This window comes from Leptonotus elevatus, chromosome 16, assembly GCF_054856555.1.
Source record: "Leptonotus elevatus isolate MCC_2025b chromosome 16, RoL_Lele_1.0, whole genome shotgun sequence".
In the NCBI taxonomy this organism is placed as follows: Eukaryota; Metazoa; Chordata; class Actinopteri; order Syngnathiformes; family Syngnathidae; genus Leptonotus; species Leptonotus elevatus.
The window spans coordinates 16,059,430-16,080,579 of NC_141254.1; the positions used below are offsets into that span (position 1 = coordinate 16,059,430).

Below are 21,150 nucleotides of genomic sequence, written 5' to 3' on the forward strand. Positions count from 1 at the left end.
GCTGACACACCGCATGACACGCCGGGCCTTGACGAAAAGAATTACACGTCGCAACAAAACTGGGCGGGCCTCCTGGCCCATGTTCCATGACTTTGCGCTTCTTCTTTGAGAATGAATTGAAAATGTTCCTCTTTTCCTAAAAGTTGCCGTTTAAGTGAAAAATTAATCTCTTGTCAATTTGACTCACCACAGATAAGTGGCCAACTTCAAAATGGCCAAATATAGAAATGGAGGCTTCGAAAACCTTTCTTGAAAAAGGTGGGCGTGTCCGCTCATTGCACTCAAACCACGCCCCATTCAATTATCAATCACATACCGCTGCTACAACAACCAGGAAAAATGCATTCTACTTGCAAATAACTACATGTTTAGGCCACAAAAAGATTGGAATATATCCCACGCCGAGATGTTCCACGGTGCAACAACGAGGCACTCTAACACGGTCACGCCAGTCTGAGGCCCCTGTCCACACCGTGTCTTTCACATCAGATAAAAAAATAAATAAACAAATAAAATCCTGCTCCCATGATCTTCTGCCATCCTACATGTGTTGTCCGCACACTCATAGCAAACCATGAGGCACTCCCAATGGGGCCATAACAGTGTGAAGCTTGAGCCCATACATTGTCTGCCAGGCCTTTTTTTCCCTTGCTCATTCTTTGCCTCTTCTTCTGCCTTTCTTACCACACCTTGTACACACTCACAGCCAACGACGAGGCACTCTAAAGCTGGATCTTCAATTCCTCTTTATGATGATAGTGAGTCACATTGACGTGAGAACCACTTGAACAGCCCATTTTCTTAATATTTCCTATGAATTTCTCATGAGCTCGTTTCCCAAGATAGGAATTGTTTGAAAGTTGCAAATGGATCCGTCACACAACAGCATTTGTCATAGGAGAAAAATGTAAAAGATGATAAATGTTTGATGCTGAATTTCATCCTGCTTGCATTTAGAGTGCAGTCGCACGCAAAAGAAATGCCACGTCGTAAATGCTCAAAAGTGATTTGCTAACCACTTGTTTTTAAATTTCATTATTTCCTTTTTACCAAAAGAATTGCAAACAGCGATGCTGCAAGGGACAATAAAGTAAAAACATTTAATAAAATAGATGTTTTTCACAAATAATCCATCTCACACAAAACGATGGATGAATCTGAACAAAAATGTTGTGTAGCAGCTCTAAAAAGCCAGAGGCGGCGAAAACCTTCCAGTTTCCGTTTGCGAGGACAAAACAAACACGCATCAGCTGACAGCTGCGCTTTTCTTAGCCAGTTGCATGATGCGTTCCCATACAGCGGCGTGGAAACGCGTCCCGTTATCTGCCCCACAACAAGGCGGACGACTCATAGGGCGAGCGTGAGGAGAGGAAGCTGTGCATGCGCTACATATGACAATCCGCATTACTGTCTGCTTGGCAGACAGCCTCAGCGAGGCCATGCCGGGGCCCGCAGCCAGGAGACGCGCGCTGCAGCTGAGTTATCATGCTTACTCAAATATTCATAACTGGATAATGAAAGTATAAACAGTTTCCATGTGATACACAAGAGGCTGAGTTAAACAAAACGGCAGCTCTTATTCGTTGGCTTTATTGTGCGTCTATGAGGACTTTTGAGGGCTGTCAGTTGTAGTAATGTTTTTTTTTTGTTTTAGTGTTTTTATAGCTTCTACTGTAGCCTCAAGTTCTCTTTTCAAGTTTTTTTTTTTTTTTTGGTTTTGGGTTTTAAACAACGTTTCCACACTGTCAATTATGTCAAATGTGGTTCAACACATTGATCACCATTTATGTATACAGTCCGAAAATATCAGACAAAAGTTCAGAATTCCAGCTTTTACTTCATGCTATTTTGATGCCACCCATTTTTCAAGTGATCAAAAGTATTGGGACAGACACGATTAAATTAACCAAAAGTGAATAACGAGTGGAAAAAATAGTTTTTTGAAGTCATTTTTTTGAACGAGAAAAATAATGAAGATATCAAATTCATTCTGGGCAAAACACTTTTTGTACTGCTGAAAATGGCTCCCTTTTTCAGGAAGTAAAATGCATGCTCTATTGGGTTGAGGTCCGGTAGACTCAGCCAATCTTAAGTCAGTAACTAGAGACGAGAGACGACAAGGACAGAAAATTGTTGCTAATTTCATGCACATTTTAAGATAAAATGCTATATTAGTATATATAGGTCTTTCTTTAAAAGGATCTGCATTTTTTTGGAAGGAAAATTTTATGTTTTAAGAGCTCAATTGGTATCTGTACATGGTATCGGTGACGACGCAAGAGTCGAGTACTCGTACTGGTATTGGTCTGAAAAAAGTGGTATCGAACATCCCCAGACCCCAGATTTAATTATTCATTTCTAAATTGAGAATACAATTTCTGCTCATCTTGTCTTCTAGTTAGCTTACGCAAGCAATAGTTTTTTCTTTTCTTTTTTTTAACGTTTGTATTTACCTTTGTACCAGTCTGGAAAGCTGAAACTAGTAAAAAGGCAAATACAAACCTTATTGTAAAAAACAAACAAAAAAAAGATGATGTTTTTGCACTTTACAAACGGTAGCCCATAATTTCTCGTTTCAATTTCTTTAGGTGACAAATCCCATCATCTCGGGCCACCTTGTGTATCATGAGCTCTGGCTCTGCCCAGGATGTGGCAGTCGAGCATTTCCTGCGTGACATAGAGAGGCGGAGTAAGCGGCTGCACTGCGCTGTGATTGGCTGCGAGGTGGAACGACCCCGCAGCGACATGAACCTGCTGTATCGGAAGAGCCGTTTGGATTGGAGGCAGCGGGACCAAGATGGAAGCAAGAAAAGGTGAGCCCAGCTGCCAATATACAGTCTGGGATTACATCAGGGTTCGGTTCAGTGGGATATATAAGCCTCTTTTGGCTTCAATGGCTCTTGATTCCCACATCTTTATTCTGAGCACAGCTGATAAAGTTAGGCTGGTTAGACATTTGCATAGCAGCGCTTCTTAGTTAATTTATAGGATAGATGAGATCTACGTCTACCGTATAATGTCAGCAAAATGTCAAGTAGCACAAGGGCAGAAAAAAAAAATCTCAATTTAGTGTCACCTGTCATGTGCGCTTCAAAAACACAAAGTGGCGTTGATGTAGTATTTTTGTATTTGTAACTCATTCACTGCCATAAATTCATAAAAATAAAAAAAAGATTATTAAAAATTAGGGGCAAGAGGTCATTAAATGTTTTTAATTGTAACTAATCACATGACTTTAGTAGTTTACTCACGATTAATCCCAAATTCTATATGTTCTAAATGTACGATAAAAAAAATTCTAGGTTTTCATACTCTTAAGTGAAAAATGTTAAACTAATAGAAATAGTTTAAATGAATTTTTGACTTTTATAGCCGTCAACGGCAGTAAATGAAAAAAAAAAAAGGTTTTTAATCGTAATTAATCGCATGACTTCACTAGTTAACTCACGATTAATCACAAATTTTATGTACAAAACTAAATGTCCAATAAAAAAAAATCTCGATTTTCAACAAAAGTGGAAAAAATGTTAAACTAATAGAAATAAATCAAATGAATTTTTGACGTTTATAGCCGTCAATAGCAGTTAATGAGTTAATTCCCTAGCACGGGCCCCTCCCTCATACTTGTATATCGCCCTCACATTTCTGCATTTAAACCCCATCCTGCAGCCCAGAACTTCACAACTTCCAAGACAGACGAGCTAACCACTTATTTGTATCATATTGAGCAACAAAGCCGAGGCGTTGGACAAGGATGTGATTTATTCAAATTGTGTCGACGCAAGACGTGCAGGCATTTAAGCGGGCTAATTAGATCAAAGTAAGTTCAAGCTCACTTTTTGAGTCAGGTGACAGCAAGGCGACGCTGTCGCACATTGCTGGTGACAATGCAGCTTTTGAACAGCGTGCGCGAGCTCGTGACGTGCGTCACGTTGCTAGCAAGTGTTTTTTTCTGTTCATTGTTTAGGGCTGTTTGCGGCTAGCGCACTGGTACGTCATTTAGCTCGTTGACTAGTGTTGTCTAGTGCTTCCCGCGGGGCAATTGCGTGGGATGTGGGAGAACATGATGAGAGATGAAAGCAGAAGGTAAAAGGTGAGATGAGGACATGATGACCAAATAGGACCGGGTCAGAGATGAAGTGGCGCAGGGACGGAAGGATGGAGTTTGGGGGCGAGGAATGCGGAAGGGGGTGTGGGGGGGACAAAAGAGGCGATATGAAGAGGGCCAAGGTAGACAGTTTGAGATCTGGAACGCCTCGGGAGAGGAATCCCATTTATGAAGTGGAGACGGCTGTGAAGATAAAGAATTGTAAGTGGGTGAGTTTGAACGTTTTTTTTTTTTTTGTCCCCCTTCTGGCATACAGACTACAGCAGTGTTTGTTTTCATTCTTCAAAGAACAGACTTTATATGCTGACAGTTCAGTGCAGCTTTGAAAAATAGTCAAATGACATTGAGAAAAATAAAACATGAATTAATCGGTTCTACTTGAACTCATTCACTGCCATAAATTTATTTTTAAAAAAAACATAAAAAATTAGGGGCAAGAGGAGATTCATTTTTTAAAATTGTAATTAATCGCATGACTTCACTAGTTAACTCGCGATTAATCACACATTTCATATTTGTTCTAAATGTACAATAAAAAAAAAAGCTAGGTTTTCATACTCTTGTTAACAAAAGTGGAAAAAAATGTGAACCTTATAGAAATAGTTCAAATTAAAAAAAATTGTTATTGCCGTCAATGGCAGTGAATGAGTTAATCAGGCTTGTGACCGGCTGGTGATTTACCCAAGGATAGTAATATAGTATAACCAAACATAAGCCAGGCGTAGCATTGACAAACGGAATGTACTCCTATTATTGTCACATTTGAGCAAAGACTGTAAATGGATTACATGTCAAAAATGTCTAGTATGTATGTTACTATGCATGATTTTGATTATACATATATATTAGGGGTGTCAGGCGATTAAAAAAATGTTCATCGTAATTAATCACATGACTTCAATAGATAACTCACGATTAATCACACATTATATATCTTTTCTAAATGTACAATAAAATATTTTTGCTAGGTTTTCATACTATTGTTAACATAAAAGTGGGGGGGAAAGTCAAACTAATAGAAATATGGCTATTGTTTAGTCATTGATACAGTAATTTCATAATAATTCATAAGATTGAGTTAAAATGAAAAAGATGTACTGTACTGTAAAAAAAAAGTGAGAAATGTATTTGTGTTGAGGTAATTTTTCTGCCACTAGATGGCATAATTGCATTTGCATCAAATTTTTAACACAAAGTAACTTCTGCACACTTGACCCCATTTTCCACAAATATATGCAATATATTAATTATAATTATTATAAATGATAAATTAAATGTATTACTGCTCAATTTTGATGTGGACCTGTCGACTGGAATTCTCCCAGTACAGGCTTTCCAAGTAAGGGTTGGTCATTAATCGCACATTTAAAAAAAAAAAATTGTGGCGTTAAAAGGAACTTTAAATTAACTCAAAATGAACACGCTAATTTTGACACTCCTATGCGCAGCAGCCAAAGAAGTTATTTCACACCCAGTGAGAGTTGCTACCTACATACAGTGAACGAACAGTGAATGTTATAAAAGACGGTATGTCAACTCTCCGATGACCCTGCATAGATGATGGATGGATGGATTCTTTGGTCATTCAATGAGCATTTTCAAGAAAATAAGAATATAAAGACAAAAGGGCACAGACCACATGCTCAAGGGCGTCTGCGCCAAGGACAATTTTTACTAATATGCAGGGTTGAAAATGTGCAGCCATTGTGTAAAATACACTAGCTGCTGTCAGTCAGTGTCCATCAAAACTTTGCAATTTACAAGAAGAAGAAAAAAAAGATCTGTGAGAGAGCATGCAGTAAGAATCGCGGGGAGATTCTTTTATGCTGCCTGGTTCGGTTTGAACGGGAGGGTCAGCTAGGCAGGAATGCAAGCAGTCTGTTGCGAGCAGGCTTATCAGTCAAGGTCACTTCGATATTGCTTCATGTACAAGAAGTGCAAAGCCCGTTGTTAAAGGAAATGCAGGTGTCCATAATACAGTAGACACGTTATGTTAACGCGTGCTAAATAATTATTTTCTTTAACAGCATCGTTAAAGAGAGCAAGCCATTTTTAGCACTTTATAATTGGTCAGTAAATGGTTACAATAATGGAACCGTGTGGGGACTGATCAATAGTATAGATTTGTGAAAAAAATAGGAAATTGCCCATATTTGGACATGGGTGTCATATTCAGGGTTTCTGCAGGGATCAGCAAATCTAATTTAATGCTTTTTAATGCCGTTTTTTTAATGCAACTAAGTTAACTTATTTAATGCCCACATCATACGCACAAGCACACGCACACTGTAGTACACATAATTGCATAAACTGTTTAAATATTAGGTACAACAATTTAAAATCATAATCACTTGCATATTTTCCGTGTCCATAATCTCACGTTGCATTGGTTTAAAATGTACAATAACATATTTTTTTCAAGTTTTTCATACTCATTAATTAAAACGAAAGTGGACAAATATGGTTTTCGAGTACAAATGTGGTTGCGTATTTTTTTCGTGGATACAGTATTTTTATCGTAAGTAATTCATAGTCATTTGAAGTTGAAATATACCAAACGCTTAAAAGGAGTGTGAAACATTAAGTCGGAAATCTGTTGTGGTCATTTTCTGCCACTATGGGGCATTAGTGTTTCATGTTGGATGTTGGTGACAGGAACCGCACGTTTCTCTCTTCAAGTACAGAGCAATGGCTATATGGAACATGAAGCAAATCTTGGAATCCAGAACATTTTTTGTTCATTGTAAATTACAATTTGTCACCAGTCTCCACAAATACATATCGGTATCTATTTTTTTAATCACATTTATTATTTATTGTGTTATAGTGACTTCTTTGCGCAATGTTGTTTTTTGTGATATAAAACATGAATGAACCGTGTTTTTACATCACTTAATTTTTTTTATGCCTCTAGATATCGTATTCAATGCTCTTGTAATGCCATTTAATGACTTTGAATATTTTCTAATGACCCACCGACATCCTGATTATTACCGTAATCATTACTGTACATCCGTGCTTTTTTTTTTTTTCTATAGCTCTTGTCCTCATTATGGTTACGATTGAGCTGGAGTCTACCCGACTTGAATTAAGGCGGCGGCACGCCCGCCGGGGCTGATCCCTTATCAGCAATTAACAGTCTTCATTTCACCTAGCAATAACGTTGCGCCTGACACGCATTCAAATTCAGACCGAGACAATAAAAGTGCGCCGCTGTGCAAGAAATCACGACTTAACGATGCTGTCGCCAACATTAAGGACAAATAGACTCGCTATTACTTAGAGCAGAAACATTATGCGGTTTCCGTCCCGGTGACAGAAGATGAATCGCAAGTGTACAGCGACACCAGAGACAAGCCATAACTTAAGGCCATCAATTAAAGTGTCATGTGTTGTGTCAGATGCGTCAGTAAGGTCTGTCACAATGAGGACACCGGCGCACTCAATGTCAGCGCCCAACCTTAACCTAAAACGTTCCGCAAGACGCTGACAGATTGCTCCGACGCCTCATTGCATGTTTGAACTCGTTGGTCGGTTTGAAAACAATCGCAGTCGTGAAAAGTGGCCCAGAAAGGTCGATTGGAAAATAGGGCGACTGTATTTCCCCGGCAACGTCGTTCGTCAGCATTGTCCTAATGAGCAGCTTCAGTAAAGCGGACGATGACCTCGTAAATGTTTTGACCGCGCGTATGTTTCTTGCCACATGATTGGGTCAAAGGTTACAGAATCACCGTGTTTTATTTCAGCATTTTAATTGCGCACGGAGACGGCCTAATGAGACATTTATGTGGAAATATTAATTTAGAATCCAGATGATGATGAACTCATTCACTGCCACCGACGGTTATAAACGTCAAAAAATCATTTTCATTTTTCTATTAGTTAAAAAAAAAAAATCTACTTTTGTAAACAAGAGTATGAAAACCCAGAATTTGTTTTTATTGCACATTTAGAACATAAATATATATAACATTTGTGGTTAATCGTGAGTTAATGACTATTGAAGTCATGCGATTAATTACGATAATTTTTTTTTAGATCAGGCGAGTACAATTTTTAATTGTAATTAATCGCATGAGTTCACTAGTTAACTCACGATTAATCACAAATTTGATATCTGTTCTAAATGTACAATAAAGATTTTTTTTCCCCAAGGTTTTCATACTCTTGTTAACAAAAGTGGGGGGAAAAAATGGTTAAACTAATAGAAATAGTTCAAATGAATTTTTGACGTTTATAGCCGTCAATGGCAGTGAATGAGTTAATGGCTACGGATGAAGATCTATTTGCCATATAATTTGCCCGGTGATGAGATCATGTTACTGCTGGCTTGTTAAAATAGCTCCTAAGTAATAAATGTGTTGAGAAGGAAAAAGCTTTAACTCATTATATGCTACAGCTGGAACAGCACAGAGGTAAAATGTCTTTATAAGGGTTTATATGTTATCGGAATGCTTTAAAAAAAAATACAACTTTAATTTCCTGAGTGGTTGAGATACATTTACAATCAATTTGTGATTCATTCCATTTATTTTAAAACAAAAATAAACAGCAGGGTCACGAGTAACTTTTTTTTGAAAATCGGGAGGAAACCAGAGTACTCATATAATGAATTCCTTTTACTATACAGTAGCCTAGAGTAGTGCAGCATGAATTGCAAAAAAAAAAAAAATACAAGGAGGGTTTGGTTCTAAGTTGTTGTAAGCGTCACCTGGGGGGGAAAAAAAAAATGCACGTGACAGTGTCTGAATGAATGACTCAGTCACCGTTCCGGTCCGAATTTGGTCCTGTCGTACGTGTTTCCAATGTGATGAGCCACAAGTATGTTGGAAGTACACCGAAATCCGCGGGCATATACTGTACTGAGTGTACCTTTCGTTGTGATGGCAAGCGGAAGACGGATGGCTTAACTGACACAAATGCGACTTGCGGCGCCTGTAATGTTGACCGCATATTGTAAAGCTCCGCTTGTCTTCACTGCATCACTGGGGATGGCAACTGTTTTGTGTGACCGAGTATCCGTACAGTATATCGCCGTGGAATAATCGCTCATTTGAACCGACGACATATTTCGCTCGCTTGCAACAGCTACTGTAGGCACAGATGTGGAAATCCAGATGTGCCCTCTGCGCCAGTGTGGACGTGTAGAGATAGACCGATATGTTTTTGTTTGTTTTTATCCCAGGGACAATGATAAAAAAGTAGGGAAAATATTGGCAAGAAGAAAGAAAAAATACGAACTCCAATTCTGAACTTTGTTGAAATGTCTTTAAAGCGTATGTTTGTTGAACAGCTTATCATACTTTCATGATTTTTAAATTGGCCATCTTCGTTTTAAAACTCTAAAAAATAAATCCATGGAGCTCCCAGGGTCGTCAGCATCTCTCAAAAAGTTACATGACAAAGCAAACAAGTAAATAGCGCCCGATTGCTTTCTTTTATAAATAGTTTTCCAAAATTTCTAATTAGCTGAAACGTTACATTTTCACTTTTTTTTTTTGTTTTAGTTTCAAACAGAGTCAGCAGAATCTCTTATAAAATGAACTGAAAATATAAATATATATAGTTACCTTAAGTTAACCTATAGTTTTAAATTGATCCATTATTGGCTACCAGATTAAAAAAAATAATAATAAAAAAAAAATAAAAGCCAATACCGATATTCTTCAAAATGCTGAATATCAGCACCAATAATCGGCCTGGCTGATAATCAGTCTGCCCCTACGGAAATGTGATCAAAACAAATGCTGGATTAACGAGTGGATTCATTTATAACTCTTGACAAAAGGTTTTAATTATGAATGTAGACATGCAAACATTTTTAAAGCTTTACAGGGATTTAAATGAAACATGTGCGGCTTTATGTATAGTCACATCAAATCTATAGAGCCTGAAACATAACGAGACAACTTTCATGGTACATTTACAAACGAACAAATAGAGGGATACCCAGTGGGAATTATTGTTACCATGCAAATCGGTCCTTTCTCCCCACAAAAAATGCAGGAAAGAATAAAGCGCGAAGATAATTGAATACAACTGCGTCCAGTTACATGATGAAATTTGGTGTTCAAGCAAGACGGTGCTGTCAGTCAAAACCAAAAAAGCAGCAGCAGCCGTTGCACACTTCGTCTGATCTCCCTCACTTTTACTTATTGTTTTGGGAGCTGGCGCCAGTAATGATTCCACAATTTCAGAGAGAAACCATCACATGCGCAACAATGGTGTTTCCATGGTAACAGCTGAGCGCCGAAAACAAATGTGGGCTGAGAGTATAAAGGGAAAAGTACGTGAATTCCATCACTCGAGGATTTACTAAGAGGACTCTTTTAGTTTTGACAGGGGAATTGATTTCCTAATTAAGTGCATTTGAGAGCGGAGTAAATGTGGAGAGGAGGAGATGGTAAAAGATGGAGGGTGACTCAAAAGCCCCGCAGGCAAAGCTGTTGTTTGAGAACTAGGTAGAGGTGGAGTCAATAAAAGAAAGTGAAAAAAATAATAATAATAATAAATAAAAGAAAGTGTCGTAAATGAATGTTTCTATGATTCTTTCAGTTCGTCTCAAAATGACCCCTCGGCGACCGTGGGCAAAGTCCGAGACTTGGCCTCGTTCCGCCGCCACTTCCGAATGGGCTTCATGACCATGCCGGCATCCCAGGACCTTTCCCCTCACTCGTGTGCCTCAGCCATGGCGCCGCGCTCGCAGTCCTGCCACGCGGTCGGCGCCGGGGACGCAAGCCTCGAGAACGGAGACTACTCGGACACCCAGTCCCAGCACGGCGGTCGATGCCCGCCGGTCAAACCCAAGCGCCACCCCAGCACTCGCCTCAGCTCCTCATCCGCCGACAGCAGAGGACCTCCCGAGACGCCGCCGCCTCCGCCGCCCTCCCACTCGCAGTCCAAGCACTCAGAGAAGAAAAATGGTGATTCCTGGTGCACGTTATTCTCTGAAAATGATCTTTTCTTAACATGTTGTTCTCGCCCCCCTCCCCCCCGCCGCAGCCATGAAGAAGTCCGACTCCGGAGACGTTGGCTCAAAAAAGGTGCCTCCTTTGAAACCCAAGCGAAGTCCCAGCACCCAGCTCACATTTGACCCACTTCCTCCACGTGTGCCTCATTCTGCCGCATCCCTCCCTTTCCAGGGAGCCGACTCTCAGATCCAAACCGGAGAGGGGGACGACGAGCCGGTCTATATCGAGATGGTGGGTCAAGTGTTTACCAGAGAGAGCCAGACCGCCACCCCCCACCCCGTCACCCCCGTGGCCACCACGCCGGATTCCGACTCGGACCAGAGCGAGGCCATCTATGAAGAGATGAAATACCCGCAGCAAGAGAACCGTGAATCTCAGAGACACCCGCCGACCAAACACGAGAAGATGAAAAGTTCCAAACATTACCACGTCACCCCTTCGTCCTCCAGCAGTTCTTCGTCACTGCCAAGACCGTCCTCTTCCTCTCCTTCCTATTCTAAACCCAAAGCTACTGTCTCCATCTCTCTCTCGTCCCCACTGCCTTCCTCCGCGTCCTCCACCCCCGTGCCCCAGGTCCTATCCGCCAGCCCCCACACCCCACGAGCGCCTACTCCCTACCTGCTGCAAGGGAGTAAATGTGAACCAGAATCCAACACTAAGATCCCTGCCCCTTTCCCAAATCTTCTCCAGCACCGACCCCCATTGCTGGCTTTCCCCCAACCGGCAGCGGCATCCAGCGGGGTGGGCGTGCAAAGCAAGGGTTCCTCGGCCTCCTCCAAAATGGGGACTCAAACCTCCAGCGTGACCACACAAGCCGGCACCCCGTCCTCCTCCACGTCCTCTAACGTTCCCACGTCAGCCTCCAAAGATCCAACGGGAGGGAGCGTAACGCCGCAAGAGAAACACAGCAGAGATTCCCAACTGGGACCCGCGCCGGGGCTCAGAGCTCGGAGTCACTCGACGCCGCTGCCGCCGTCCACTAAATCCACGTCACCTTTCTCCCATCACCACCACCACCCGCACCATCGGCCCTCTCACTACCATCACTATCGCAAGCCAGAGAGGGGAGACTCTCCAGTGCCGCTCAAGAGCAGCTCTCAGACTTCCACCCAGGCCACCGTGCAGACCCAAACTTCAAGTACGGGCAGGGAAGGCAAGTCTGTCAGCTTCCTCTTGAAGACAGACAAAGGGGAGAAGGATAAGGACAGAGACAAGGAGAGGGACCGGGACCGTGACCGAGACCGAGATCGGGACCGAGACCGGGACCGAGATCGGGACCGGGACCGAGATCGGGACCGGGACCGGGACCGGGATAGGGACAGAGGTCGAGACAAAGACAGAGAGAGAGATAAGGACCGGGACCGGGATAGCGGTCCACACTCTTTGCAACTGGATCTTCTTCCCGCCACAAGCAGTCAAACTTCTCAAGGCAGCACCAGCTCGACTCCGACCTCCCTGCCCTCGTCCCATCGTCCTCATTCTCGTCCCCATTTGCGCTCTCATACCCCTCACGGCCTACCGGCTTACAAGCCGCCGTCCTCCGACAGCCCCCTGCTTTGGACGTACCCCTCCGGAGGCTTCCGCAGACCGCCGACTTACGAGAGCTTGAGAGGAAGCTCCCAGACGCCGTCCCTGCAGCAGCCCTCGAGCCTCACGGGTGTTGGCGAGCGAAGGTCCAAGGGTGGCGAAGGCAAATCTGGCTTCATGCCCTGGGACAGTTGTGCCAGCTTTGCAGGCGATGAAGGGTCGTCCTGGCCCCTGCAGAGGAAATTGTCTTTTAGTCACGGGAGCAGGGAAAGCAAAAGTAAGTCAGAGGTCGTTTTTTTTTTAATATGGTGGTATCTTGACTTACGAAGTTATGCGGCTTTTCAGTTTATTGAATGGGACAAACAAGCAAACACACACTTACAAGATGAGAACGCTCGTAAGGATCTGCGGTAGCACTCTATAAACAGTTGGGACGAAAACGACCCAACTTTTTGGGTGATATAACTCAAAAAGTTGTGTGAAATAATTGTATTTTTTTTTTATAAAGAACTCAGTATTGTTCATTCGGAAATGTCATCATCATTGCTCTTTATTTTTATTTTTATTTTTTTATATATATATATTTTTTTATATATATATTATTTATTATTGTGAAATTAATTTAATAACGCACAAAGGAAACCCAATGGGGTAGAAGCCACAGACTTCCGACTTCCGGGTTTCACACATTAGCGTAATTTCCGGCCACTGATGGCCGCGTTCCAACACTCGCACCCCCACCCCGGCTCCCTCCAAACGCGGATGGGCGGGAACGCGCAGGGCGTCTCAACACTCCTAAATGCTTCAGACAACTGAGACGACGGACACACTAGTGCGCTACACACTCGCACCCGTCGACGGGAACGTGCAACCGAGGGACACAAAGGGCGGAAGCGCAAGAACTGCGACGCGGCCCACACGTTGCAAACAGGAAACAGAAACAAAGCTGATGTGTGAAAATCAGGAAGTCCCGCCTCCTCCGTGGCATATACCCCATTTTGGAGGTTGTTTTGTAGTGTGTTCATTTAACCCAACTTTTTGGTCAAATAACCCATTTGAATTTGGTCGAAAATTAAGTGACCCAACTTTTGAGTTATTTCAAAGAAGTTTGGTCAAATTAAATTAATAACCCACAAAACAACCCATTTTAGACCTAATTTGGTATATTTTTGACCCAACTGTTTTTAGAGTGCATACAGCTCCTAATGCCAATCACCAGGCCACACCTCTTAACCCACAAAACAAACCCAAAAATTGGGTTGCTTTGGGGGTTATTAATTTTACCCATCTTTTTGGTTAAAGCTACTTAACGCGGAAAATTCCATTTTGAATCGCTACTGCCACCTGTGGCCAAAAAATGAAACCGCACACCGCCTTCTTCACGTACACAATGCGCACACAGAGGGCGGGAAATTCGAACCTGAATCCAGTCTGACAACCATTGGCCACAGGCTTGCAGGAGTACCCATTGTGAACAGCTACGCTGTTAATCTACTAATTAACTCATTTACTGCCATTGACGGCTATGGACGTCAAAAGTTCATTTGAACAATTTCTATTAGTTTCACTTTTTGTAGTATGAAAACATAAAAAAATATTGTGCATTTAGAACAGATATAAAATTTGTGATTAATCGTTAGTTAACTATTGAAGTCGTTAAAAAATTTAATTGTCTGACATCCCTAATTTTTAATAATCTTTTCATTTTTTTAATTAGGGGCATCAGGATTTTTTTTGTTGTAATTAATCACATGACAACTAGTTAACTCAAGATGAATCACAATTTTTATATCTGTTCTAAATGTACAATGCATTCTAGGTTTTCTCGTCTTAACAAAAGTGGAAAAAAATGTGAAACTAATAGAAATCGTGTTTGACGTTTATAGCCGTCAATGGCAGTGAATGAGTTAGTTTCAGTCATAATTGGTCAAATAAAAATATATTTTTGGGCAAATTGTTACAAAGAGCAGATTTTAAATTAAAATAAGGCCAAATAGTACTCGCCCTCCCTAAAATTGAGTTGCGTATTCGGTCACGGGACGAACTAAACTCACATGTCAAGGTTCTACTGCACAGGTGGCTTAACAGTCAAACACCCTTTAAACGTTCACTCTGTCTCTTCCCATGTCAGAAGAAGAAGGACGAACTTGGAATGGCAGTGCCGATGCCTTATTAAGGATGGACAAGGAGGAGTTGGGAATGAGGTTCCGAGGGGGCCCCTCGAGCATCCCAGTGCACTATAGTGGCGCAAGTCGGACCCTTGGCCACTGTGAGTCTCTGGTGGGCGCAGACAGCAACCCGGGATTCCGAGCCCTGCCCCGGATCGGGATGCCTCTTCCCTGTCAGACGTTCCCTGCCTGTCGCAATGGAGGTGAGTAACGTTCGTAAGATCTGGAAAGCTAATCACAAATGACATAAGCGCTTTTTACGTCCACACTGTGGTTTGTTTTCCTCTGCTTTTATTTGCCCTCACATGAAACTTTACACCGCCATCATTTTCACGGAGAATTTAACAAGCAGCGAATCTTTCATCTGTCATAAAAGCCCTAACAGCTCTGAAGCCTCAGAGCGTCTTTGTCATACGCCGCATTTTTAAACAAGGCCTTTCTTCTCAAACTGACATGTTGCTTACCTTGAGAATCAAGGCAAGCGTTCCATAAACACGCCGGCACATATATCGTTCGGATTTGAGTGCGTTTACATTGAAAGTGAAGAAGAATCAAATAGAGTGGAACCTCTAATGTCAAACCCGGGTCGTGGGGGGGGGGGGGGGGGGGGCAAGTTCACATGACTATTGGAAACGAGAGAAGAAAAAAAAAAGCGTTTCCATTACACTTTTGCGAAATACTTTTATTACGTCTCAAAAACCACCTCACGAGAGCGTGAAAACGTTTTTGTGATATTTGAGTGTGTTTTTTTTCCCAACATTTTCGAAATTACCAGCTTGCTTTTTGCACAATTCTGAGGATAATGGAAAGGCATCTATATTCAATGCCGAGTCATCTGATGTATATTATGTAAAACTGGTCTTGAGAATGCTCACATAAAAACAATTTTAAATGTTTTGCAACTTAATATTTCAACTGTAATAAAGCAAAAGGTAGGCCTTTTGCTTTATTGGAGGACTAAAGTAAGGCAACCTTTTTTGTTTTGGTAGTTTTGGGATGTTCATTATATTTATTTTTTAATTTTGTTTAGAGGTTGTTGTTTTTAATGTAGTTAGTTTAAATTAGTTTTTGAAGTGGCTTTGATAGTTTTTTATTAGTTTTAGTTTTTTTTTTTTCAAAAAAGTTATTTTTTTAAACATTTGTTTAAAAAAAAAAGTGTATAATTTTGATTTAAAAAAAAGCACCAGGGCAATTATTGTATAGTAAAATGAAACAAAAACATTAATTAAAAAATATTTTAAAATGAAGCAATAAAGAAAGGCACCTCTTACCTAGCGTTGCATTTCAGGCTAAATGACAAAAGCAGGGGAGCCATTCAAGCCAAAAGTCAAACAGGCAAACATATTTTGTTAATGAAAACTAATGATTAAAATTCTATGTCAGTTTAGTTATTTCGTTAGTTTATGATATCTCGCTGAAGGTGTTTGTATAATGTATTCTATTCGCATGCATGCCCACTTGAGTGTAAGCCAAACATTCGCACCCTTCATGTGTTGAAGAGAAAGAAAGAAAAAAAAAAGGGTGCTATTTTACTGTTCTCATTCGCAAGGCACGCCGTGTAACATTGTTTGTCTTTGCAGAAGTGGGGCGGCTGGGCCGTTCCTCCTCTTCTGCTGCTGGAGTGAGACAGGTGGGCGGAGGAGACGTCCAGAGGCAGAGCAGTCTACCAGCACGAGAAGCCCTCAATCAGGTGAATATATGCCGGCCCGGCTTTATAACTCTCCACTCTATTAACTTCATTCAGAGCTCATTTTCAGAGCGAGCATTAATATTGTCCTCGTTATTACCTCCCCTTCCTTTTTTAGAGACAGTGCGTCTATTTATAGCTGGTAGATGATATGCCTGCCCACTGAGCAGAGTTTAATGTTCTGGCCCCGGCACCGAACAATAAGAGCAGGTACATCGTGACGCAGGCGCGCCCACGTGAGCGTGCCAATGTGTGCAAAAAAAAATAGTGATGGGGTGGGGGGGGACGCGCTGTTTTAGCTGCAGTTTCCTCGCAGCGTGTGTTTTAGCTGGATTCCGGCTGCATAGTAAGTGCTGACGCACTTTGAGAGTGCTGCAGAGACCGTCTGCAAGGCGTCTGGTCGGCTCGCCCTCAGCAAGGAACAGATGAAGTGGTGCTGCCTCCTGCTGGATCTTAGCAGGAACTGCAGTTGAGCTCGAAAGGGGCAGCAAACGGGATGGTGCGGTCATTTTGGGATGTTTTCATTTGAATGGAATGCTTGCACTGTGAGGACAAAAATATTGGAACACCATATTATACATGCCCTTATCAAGGTTGTCTTCAGGTCCCTAATAATGTGCTCTAAAATGAACATTACATTGCGGATGGCATTATGTGTAGTCATGTTAAAAATGTTTGTTTTCTAAATTGAAAGATCTATTTTATTAAGACAAAATAGGGATTTTCCCCCAAATTGACCCCTTCAAAGACATTTCCCAGTCTCAGGCCACTGCATCTGCAATATTTTCCTAAATATTGCACAATAAATAATATCAACTGAAAGTTGATTAAGATGTCTAACTTTGGATTTTAAATACTGTAACTGTATTGTTCTTTTTAAAAAATATAAAATATATTATTCTGAAAATTTGCCATTTAAGAAGTGTAAATATATTTTAAAGTTAAAGTTTTTTTAATCAGTTCAATGTTATATATCCATTTTTTTTCATTCTCATTTTATTTTTTATATCTTCACTCTTACTCTTACTTTTTGATTTTCACCAATAATTCAAAAATAGATCTAAACAGTTTCTTTATTTAAAATAGAGACATTCAATATCACTTTTTTTCCCAGACTGATACCAGTGCGAGTACTCTAGAGTTGTCACCTATTCCGATACCAAGTACTGATACTATTTTTTAAACATTTAATCTCCCCCACCCAAAAAACAACAACACAATGGCAGATTATTTTAAAGAAACTCCTATATATCCTAATATAGCATTTTTCCTTAAGTTGCATAAAATTGATTAGGGACAGGCGAGTACCAATACCAGGTATTGGTGCCGATAACAGCCTTATTTGATGGTATCGGTACTCGTGGAGGCTGCCAATCGGGAACTAAAGTCATACATGTCTGACAGATGAAATTTCTGTTAGTTTATGTATTGAAATGGCACATATAAAATTTTCTGTCATTGTGGGGTTTAAAAAAAAAATTTTTTTTAAGAAATGTGATGTATCAATAGTAACAGTGATATTGTTGGATACTCAAGAATTGAATACTCATACTGGTATTGGTCTGAAAAAAATGTGGTATTGAACATCCCTAAAATGAATGCCAATTTTTCTTATTCTCCTAATTTCTACTTCCTGTTCGTAAAACGTCCACGAGAGGACGGTCAATACTGGTATTGGCCGCTGTCGCGAGTACCGATACCTTGAAATAAGGGTTGAGCTTCTTTTTATTTTTATTTTTATTTTTTTTTTACCTACTCTAAAAATGACATTCCCTTAATGCCTTTCTTTTTGCTTGTGCCATTAGCTGCACGGCCTGACGCAACCCCAAGCCTCCTGCGGCCCGAGCAGCCCCAGCGTTTCTCGTCAGCAGCAGCAGCTGCAGCTCCACCAGCAGCAGTTGCAGTTGAAACAGCAGCTCCAGCAGCTCCAGCAACAGCACCACCTGCAGCTGCAGTTCCAGCAGCTCGCCCAGCTGGCGCAGGGTCATCCCGCCGCCGGCGCCGGCGCCGCCTCGTCCGCCGCGCAGAACCAGCGGGACGGCAAGTTGCTGGAAGTCATCGAGCGCAAACGCTGCCTCTGCAAGGAGATCAAGGCCCACAGGCGCCCGGATAAAAGCCTGTGCAAGCAGGACAGCATGCCCATCCTCCCGAGCTGGAGACGGACACCTGAGCCCCGCAAGACGGGCACGCCGCCTTGCCAAAGGCCGCAGGCCGTCGTTTGGGACACGGCTATCTGACAGGAGGGGACGGACGGACGGACTTGAGACGCAGATGAGCTTGAGGGGTTGTATCGTTAGAAGTAGATGCAGGGTCAGCCTTTTTTGTGTAATGGTGGTTGCTGTTGCACCATTTTGTTGACAGAGGTGAGAAAATAGCACTGATGCTGAGGTGTAAAAGGAAAACAGGGATTCCAACCTTCTTCGTTCTTTCGGCGAATCATCCCCTTCTTTCTCTCCTTGTCCCTCTACATCGTCTGATATGACTAACAGAGGTGGGCAAGTCAGTCAATTTTGCTGTCAGTCGTCCAGCGGCCGGGCCACCTGTCCGTCATCGTTATCTTAATGTCGCTGAATTACAAAGTTTGTCGCCACTATTTAAGACTGACAAATCTTCTTTTTCTACTTCAAGCAGTGTATCTACTCTTGTGAAGAACCGCGGCATGTACCATGAAAACTAAAAAAAATATTCCGTAGTCTTTACGTATGCTCAAAAAAATGGACACAGGAGAATAGCCTATGTCGTTATGGAGGTGTCAGAATCGATATTTGAAAACCGGAAGTGCTGCTAAAATTTAAAGAATAATACATTTTTGCCATCCAGAATACTAAATATATCATTTGGGCATACATATGACTGTTTTTATAAAAATGTAAAATATCGGGATGTGTATGTATATTGCATTGTATCATGAGGTTGGCAATAAACAACCTTAATATTTACAATCGGTATTTACAATCAGTTGACTCAAACATTTAATAAACAAGCCAAATATAACACACCATGCGCGGGCTCGTAACCTACTACGAGATCAATCCAAAATAATAAAAGTCCATCACATGACATAACGCTGCCGTCTGTCACTATCCAGCGTACGTGCCCAAACAGGAAGTCAACCATTTACAAAATATTCTTGAAATAACAAAGCAAGATTTAATAGAGAACCAAAACCATAAAAGTTCATATGAAAAGACTTGATGTTTTTGTTGTCGTGGCAAAGTCGTCATCTTTACTCAATTCTGCTGCTTCCGCTTCCTTAGCCAATCACAGCTGGCCACCGGACATGACATGACATTCTGATTAATATTACATTTGTGGAATATGAGTTATGCAGCAAAATCCAGCCCTTTTTATCCATCTCAAGGGGCGGCCATTTTGCCACTTGCTATCGACTGAAGATGACATCACAGTTTCTCAGGGCTCAGGCAGCGACCAATCACAGCGCACGTGTGTTTTCTGAAGCAGAGCTGTGATTGGTTGTTACCTGAGACCTGAGTAACTGTAATGTCATTTTCCCTCGACAGCAAGTGGCAAAATGGCCGCCTTCTGATATTGATTAAAAACTGCTGGATTTTGCTACTTAACTCGTATTCCCCTAACACAATACTTGCCAGAATACCGTATTTTGACTAATAGGGATGCGTAAAACACTTAAAGGGGAAGTCACCTTTTTACGTTTCTCATCATTCATCAGCAAAATGGCCGTTCATCAGCGATGGACTGACGAATGCCCACCTCTGCTTAACTAACTCGTCTTCCCCTCATCATATTCCTGAACCTTCATCCGTCATCCCTCCGCCTCTCTAAACTCTCCACCACCAGAATCAAAGAGGGACTCCAATCAAACTCAAATGTCCCACCCTCTTCATTTCTGTCAAAGCCGTTCTAATTGCCAACAAAGTTTTGCCATTATTCTCACGAGCGAAGACGACAGCGCGATCGGGTGAGATCCGAATTTGCCAAATTTCCTCCTGACTACTTGAGGGCGTACATTTCAGTTGTTTCTCTTAACACGCAGAGAGGAATTAAACGAAGGCGCGAGTCAAAGAGAAGAGCAGCATGAGTCCCAGCGCGCGTCACCTTCTGTGGGGTGAGTTACAGGTAGGACTCGTTTGTGAAAAGTGTTTCTTAAAAATTTGTCAACGCATACGAAGATTGTCTTAGTAGATCGTTGTCGTGGATGCAAATAATCGCCGAGGTGTAAAAGCTACCTACTATATCTGTTTGCAGAATATTTGTAAATCAAGTTACTTTTTTTTTTTTTTTTTTTTTGCATTTTTATAGCAATATGCTCCCAGCGTGTGGGGGGGTGGGGGTGGGGGGGGCGACATAACTCGCGTCGACTTCTAGCCTATAAACGTACATATCTTGAGACTTGAATGAGTCATATTTACTGTGTCATCCTCTGCATGTCACAATAGACATACAGTCCTGTACAAATACTGTGTAGAGATGATCATGTTGGAATTTTCACTAGGATAACACGTGGTTGTATAAAGAATTTTTTGGGGGGGGAGGGGGGGGGTAGAAATGAAAGGGTACAAAAAGTTGATCATCAGACCGCTGTCCAATAAAAGGTACAACTAAACCGGACTGTGAGCGTTGATCAAATCAAAACAGAATGCTGGAACAATCTGCACAACCCTAATGTACTGTAAATAGATAATGTACAAGTGTATTGGAAATGTAGCA

The 21,150-nt window shown here is 41.6% G+C and overlaps 1 protein-coding gene across 6 annotated transcripts in view; it reads left to right on the plus strand.

Annotated features, from left to right (window-relative positions):
- nyap1 (neuronal tyrosine phosphorylated phosphoinositide-3-kinase adaptor 1) overlaps window positions 1-19,817 on the plus strand; it is a 42,787-nt gene extending 22,970 nt beyond the window's left edge. For 2 of the 6 annotated variants that reach the window (XM_086098324.1, XM_086098323.1), the window contains 6 exons: window positions 2,589-2,813; window positions 10,664-11,031; window positions 11,111-12,883; window positions 14,738-14,977; window positions 16,355-16,464; window positions 18,267-19,817. In XM_086098324.1, the coding sequence (XP_085954450.1) occupies window positions 2,626-2,813; window positions 10,664-11,031; window positions 11,111-12,883; window positions 14,738-14,977; window positions 16,355-16,464; window positions 18,267-18,698 (3,111 nt within the window). In that variant the 5' untranslated portion in view covers window positions 2,589-2,625 and the 3' untranslated portion in view covers window positions 18,699-19,817. Of the gene's footprint in view, window positions 1-2,588; window positions 2,814-4,224; window positions 4,318-10,663; window positions 11,032-11,110; window positions 12,884-14,737; window positions 14,978-16,354; window positions 16,465-18,266 lie in introns of those variants that run through there. The other 4 variants (XM_086098326.1, XM_086098325.1, XM_086098327.1 and 1 more) reach the window with 4 other exon arrangements.
- Window positions 19,818-21,150: the final 1,333 nt, after the last annotated feature.